The sequence below is a fragment of the Pseudonaja textilis genome, chromosome 1 (assembly GCF_049901715.1).
Source record: "Pseudonaja textilis isolate UNSWEBS1 chromosome 1, rPseTex1.2, whole genome shotgun sequence".
Taxonomy (NCBI): domain Eukaryota; kingdom Metazoa; phylum Chordata; class Lepidosauria; order Squamata; family Elapidae; genus Pseudonaja; species Pseudonaja textilis.
In genome coordinates, this window is record NC_141990.1 from 330,701,073 (window position 1) to 330,707,215 (window position 6,143).

The 6,143-nt window shown below is 40.2% G+C and overlaps 1 protein-coding gene across 2 annotated transcripts in view; it reads right to left on the reverse strand.

Moving 5' to 3' along the window:
* Positions 1–3,139, reverse strand: part of PGPEP1 (pyroglutamyl-peptidase I) — a 33,504-nt gene extending 30,365 nt beyond the window's left edge. For both annotated transcript variants that reach the window (XM_026698916.2, XM_026698913.2), the window contains exon 1: positions 3,059–3,139. Coding sequence is in view for 1 of the 2 variants with exons in the window: in XM_026698913.2 (XP_026554698.1) it covers positions 3,059–3,092 (34 nt within the window). In the remaining variant the exon portion in view is untranslated. The remainder of the gene's footprint in view (positions 1–3,058) is intronic.
* Positions 3,140–6,143: the final 3,004 nt, after the last annotated feature.

Genomic DNA, 6,143 nt, shown 5'->3' on the forward strand with positions numbered 1-6,143 from the left:
AGTTGAGGACTATGTGTATTATGCTTGAATAGCTGCCCCATTGCTCCTAAAGCACCAGGTGGAAGAATAAAAGAAAAAATAGCCTATCAGAATGGACAGGCATTAAAAATGCCTAAATGTAAAAAAATTAACTTTTCCTACTTTACCACACAAAACTCTTGGTTACCAACAACAGCATTTTTATCCATCATAGCAGAACACGGTTTCTAAGTCAGGTATAAGTATTCAAGTAAGACACAAAGCCTTATTTCCATTACAAACTATTACAAATAAACAGCAAAAATTAAGTAAGTTCTTTGTGTCCCAATGATATATGGAAACTAGCATGTATAATTCCAGAAGCAATTTATCTGGATTGTATCAATGTTAGAGCAAAGAGATACCGAATAATTAAAAACAAGATTTCTAACATTAGATTTCAAGACAAAAGCAAGACACATTTAGAGAAAAGGGGTTGCACATACTATACTGCAATGTGGTTTGAATCATTTTGCTGCCGTTGTGTGAACTCAGCCGCTGCGTTTTGTAAAGCACAATTTATGGCTCAACATGTGGTGTAAATTAAACCTATTGTGGTTCATTGATTATACCATGGTTAAACTAATTCCATTTAGTGCAACATGTGAACTCAGTCAGACTTATTATTTGACCCAGTCACATCCGTCAATATATGCCAATCCCTCAAAGACATTCCCCAAATGGCAGTATTTTGCCAGCATGCCCACTATATATAGTTCTCCATATTCTTTGTTGTCAGGAAGGGGAAAAAAGGTTTTTCACCAAGGTTTCTGTGCCTGATTGTACTCACCAGAGAAAACCACTTAAAGACAAACTAGGTACATCTGTTCTGATATCAAAGTTTTTAATTCTCTAAAAAGGTATGTTCCAAGACTCTTTCCTCTTTTTGAAAATACAAAGTTGTAAACGCCATCTATAATTCCAGGGAACTGGACGTTCTACAGGTGCCAGCTACAAGGCACCAAGAAATGAAGAGAAGCCCCCTTGCTCCTCTCAACCCCCCAGGCAGAAGGCTCCTTTGTGCTCCCTTCTTTCTTGCTTAACCAAATGATGTTGCTATCAGATAAGAATCAATAGAGTATTTTGGAATCCCTTTGGGCACCTTCTTACTAGAAGCCACCAAGGCCAATTAGCAGGAAACCAGCTGCTCCCAGCTGCCAGATTTTTATGGGATTAACTTGATCCTGAAGGGAGCTACACGGACATGCACATGTTATTCAGGGCACTTGGCATGAGCTGATGCATCGGAGCATGCCAACGACATAGGTACCAGTCAGACTATTTGAAGGTTTTATCCTGACAAGGACACAACGGGTCTGGAAAAAACTGCTTTGCATCCTATATTCCACAGGTGTGTGGCTACTTCATGCCATGGAGCATGAACTGCGGCTTGCCAGAAAGCTCGCATCTCAGCCTCTGCAAGGAGACATCATCGCCTGGCACCCCTGCCAAGAGTTCACTGGACTCTTTCAGCTCCAACTAAGGCTGTATCAGTAAATCCCAAGGGCGTCTCCCTACTGCCACAACTCCAGCCACTGATGGGCAGGGCAGGTGGAGCTGCATCCTTCAGTCAAAAGACTGTTCACCACTAATAGCAACCCCCTTTTGTGCCCCGCAAGCCTTTCAGAGATGGGCCTCTCCTTCCCGCAACTTCATGTCGCCCCTCCTCTCTAGCCCAACTTGCTGTTTCAAATAACTACTGCAGGGCTCTGAGCAAGCTTCAAGCAGTCACTCTTCCTTTGAAAGTAATCCTACTGTTACCAGGGTGTGGTTTGGGGGCTACACTGATTTAGGAGCTCAGGACCCAGAGGGAATCACATGGGGGCGGGGGGGGGGGAAGAGAGAATGTGACTTTAAGACCTCTTGAATGACTTCAGATTTACCAGCTGCCATCAGACTTGTCTTTTGGGAACAGAAGGAAGGTGTCCAACAGCAGAGAGGGGTAGACGGGGAGGGGGAAAAAGCTGTCACACAAAACCAATATGCAGATCCCCCACAGGCAAATGTCCACACAGAGAGTGCTGTACTTCACATTTCATGGGATTTTTCTCCCAGGAGAACAATCAGGTATTTCCCCCTTAAAACATTGAGAGGAGGGACAATATTTACCATATTACCAACAAGTAGCAGCACCACCTTGAAATGATGGCAACACACTTTTTATATCAGAATAACCCCTAACCTTCTGCTAAACAAGTCACACCAGAGGTTATGCAGTGAGAACTAGCACCAAAAGATCCTCACACATTTTATGTGTATCTTACACAGAGAGGGATCCTTTCTACTCCTCCTCTCCTCTCCCTTCATCAACTACTTGCTAAGGAGCCTCCTTGCTCATCCGCCCTCAAACATTCATTTCCAATAAACTCAAGTTTTTGTAGAAAACAGATGAAGAATTATGAATAAAAAAGTATAAACAAACATGACAAAAAGCTTCCCACTAGTTGGCAACAGTCTCTGGGGCCATTATTTACAAGAGGGAGAGTTAGCAAGGCTAAGGAAAATTAAAAGAGAATAAAAGATTTACGGGAGAGACAGGCACTAAAAGAGGAACAAGGGTAGCAAGTCATGGGTTGGGTACATTCGTAGATAAATCAAACGGAACCGTTTTTAAGGAAGATTGCATTGCTCGGTCCAGTTAATCCGGAATATCAATAATCCGGAGAACGCAACATTCAGGAGGGAAGGGGGAAATATTTCAAGCAGAAAACACCAGATCCAGAGTTTAAAATAAACAAACAAACAAACAAAACCAGGACGACCCACTGTTATATGCTTAAAAGAGAAAGTTTATTGAGGAATAATAAAGGAGGAACAAATTACTCGAAGGGGCGTATTTTACACTATACATCTCCCCTAACCAGCAGGTTCAAGGAATGTCAGGTTCATGCTGGGACCAAAAGAAAAGGGGAACTATTTTGGGGGGTTACTTAATGCGGGAGGAAGACGAACCTCAACCCTCGAACCTTCCACTTCCCTCCCCCTTTGGAATGATCCCACTCCTCACAGCCTCCCCCTTCCTGTTGTCCACCGCCCTTACCAGTCACCACTACGGGCCGCCGGGTCTTCTCCATGGCTTTGCTTCCTTCGCTCTCTTCTGCCCGACCAACTTGAGGCGACTGACTGAAGGAGCGAGCAGCAAACCCTCCCCACTCAGGGCCTAGACCCCGCCCATTGGAGGAGATCGCGTGACCACACCCAGGCCCCACCCACTCTGGGCAGAAAGAGGCGGAGGCACAGCGCTAGGAAGAAAAACCACAGACGAAGAATGTTTGCAAGGCTAGAGTGGCACAGCACACTTATACCCTTGCTTTTTAATAGTGCCCGTTCTTTCTCAATCTCCTTCAGTACAGAAGGATAGGAGAGGTTCTGCTCCATCAGCACATCGTCCGTGCTAAACTGCACCGATTAAGGGCCATGACTTCCATACCAAAGTCCCTTGGGAGTTGTAGTTAACCTTTAGTCTAATACTTTATTTTTATTTGTCTGTTGCTTACAAGATAATAGGTATAAGTAAAAACATAGTTATGAATACATGGATACATATAAGAAAAATTTAAAAAAAATAAATGTATGGGAATGCCTCAAAAATTCAGATGAATAGCATATTGTTCTTGGTTCTTTTTGCAGCCTAGATCTATTCAGCTGCATTCTTGCCAAGTTAGAATATCAGTACAATTATTCATTATTGTTACCCTTAGAGAGTGGCAGCACCTCTCTAAAGCTTTGGATAAATATTTTCTAACCCCCCCCCCCAAGCTTTATAAGGTAGACCTTTTGCACACAAAGTATATGCTGTATTGCTCAGCTAACCCACGAGAAATCAAACTTGTCACAATTGTCTGTACTTTATCTTAGTTACAGTGCTTGTAATAAGCAGCTGAGTCACCTAAACTATGTAATGAAACCCAGCCAATATCATAGCAAGAACAAAGGTTGCATTCCTGTTACTATTAGTGTATATCGTCTGAAAAAGATTTTGAAGCAAACAATTACTAGATACCATTGATCTGCTTGACTACTTTTTCCAGGAAAAACTGCCTGATGTTTAATCTGTATATGTATCCTTTTTCTCTGGCAAAGATCTTCTCAGGTGTTTGCACTAAATGTAAAATGTGTTTATTTCCAAACTTTCATTTAAGAGCTCAAGACAGTAAGATATATTTAACAGGCCCTCTTATTTTTCTCCAGAACAACAAATCTGCCTAAAAGATTAGATAAATGCTGAGATAAATCAATGGGGCCCTTTCATCCAGGGAAAGGGAAAGGGAAAGTACACTGGAATCCAGTTCTCACACTGCAACTTTTGCAAACATATGTCTTAAATCAAGGTTGTAAAGATTGGCAATTTCTAACAGAGATATTGAAGTTTTCTTTATTAAAACACCTGTTAATGTTTTCACCCACCCATTATGAAATAATTTCCCACTAAACAGTGAGATTCAGCTCACACAAAACAATAACTCATATTTATGATTTGCTTTTAGTTTTTTGAAAAGTTGACTGAGATGGGATATAATTGTGTTACTTTAAAAAAAATGCTATTAAATTTAGGTGAAGGTACTTTTCAGCTGAATAGGTGATGTATATGTGTGTGTCTTTGAGTCAGTCTTGACTCCTGTTAACTGCTGGGATTAGCCTTGGCAATATGTTTGGACTTGGTTTGTCATTGCTTTTTTTCCTGACCCAAGTCCACAAATGGCTTTCTGCTTAAAATGAATCTTCAGCAGTTATTCAACCTTGGCAACTTTAAGATGTAGGGACTTCAACTCCCATGCTGAGAAATTCTGGAAGTTGAAGTCCTCACATCTTAAAAGTTACCAAGATTGAAAAAACATTGTCTGGTGTGCCCTTATGCTTTTACACTATTTTACACCAAAATGGCTCTTGGTTGAATGGTACTATTGGGAAAAAATATCCTAATTAGAGAATGCAGTTGAGAGTAGAATCAGTTACCAAGACAAATAGTGTTTCATTGAAGTCTCTTCACTGAATTTTTTTCCAAGCAGCAGCTGGATAGCCATCTGTCAAGAATTTTTTCCTTTGGATTCCTGCAGTGAACTAAAAGCCACCTTCAGTGACCCTTTTCTTTTCTATGATTCTATGAATTAACCAAAGTTGATTGACTTTTGCAGCTGTCTAAATATATATAAATCTAAGAAAGACATTTCCATTACATTTTTTGCAGTCTGACGTTCTTTTCATGGACTGAATAGATAACCCAAGTCTTTAAAGCGGGATTGATGCATTCTTAGAGAATATCGTTAAGAGCATTAATCTATATATATAAAAGCAAAATACCATATATATAAAAGCAAAATCACCACAAAATCTCCAGAACTGTAAAGCCTACAAACTTGAAATTTGGCATGTATGTTCCACTTGGCTTCTAGGTGCTCACTAAGAAAGGATTTTTCAAAATGACCACAATATTTTGTATATTAACACACTCTGATGCTAAGGAATTCTACTCCCCCTCCCCACCTGCAAAACACAAGCAGAGGAGTTTTAGTTTTAGAGCAACAAGCAACTTTAGTACAGAAGAGTTGACCTAAGGCACGCCCAGGCTCCTTGCTGTCTCCTCGCTCACACAGCAAATACTGCTTCAGTTTCCAAGCAGCCCTTTCTCACACACTGACAGGACACTAGCCAGATGAATACCAATGGATGCTGGTAGGCAGAGGCAGAATTTTTTTCTCCTTATTTTCCTCCCCAAAAACTAAGCCCTTTCACTTAGTTTCATAGCAAAGCACAAGTATCCAGCTAGTGATATTATATGCACCATATTAAAAGATAGTTTGATTATCAAGGTTAAAGTGAAATGTTAAGACATCAATAAAAAATGCTAGATCTCTGATTCAAAGCAGCACAATGCATCGTTATTTTGGATAAATTTTCTCAATTTTAATTTCCAATACTGTATGCATCATTTCTGCTAAATTATTGCTATATTTTATTATGCTGGATTATGTTGAATGACATCATAGCAAATTTGTAACTATTTTCCTTTGTCATAGAAAAGGGGTTGCAAAACTCGGGAAGTTTTCACCTGTACGATTCTTACAAAGTAATGTTAAAAATCCTATACAGAATTACCTCAAAATATGCATGCACATCATTGTTTA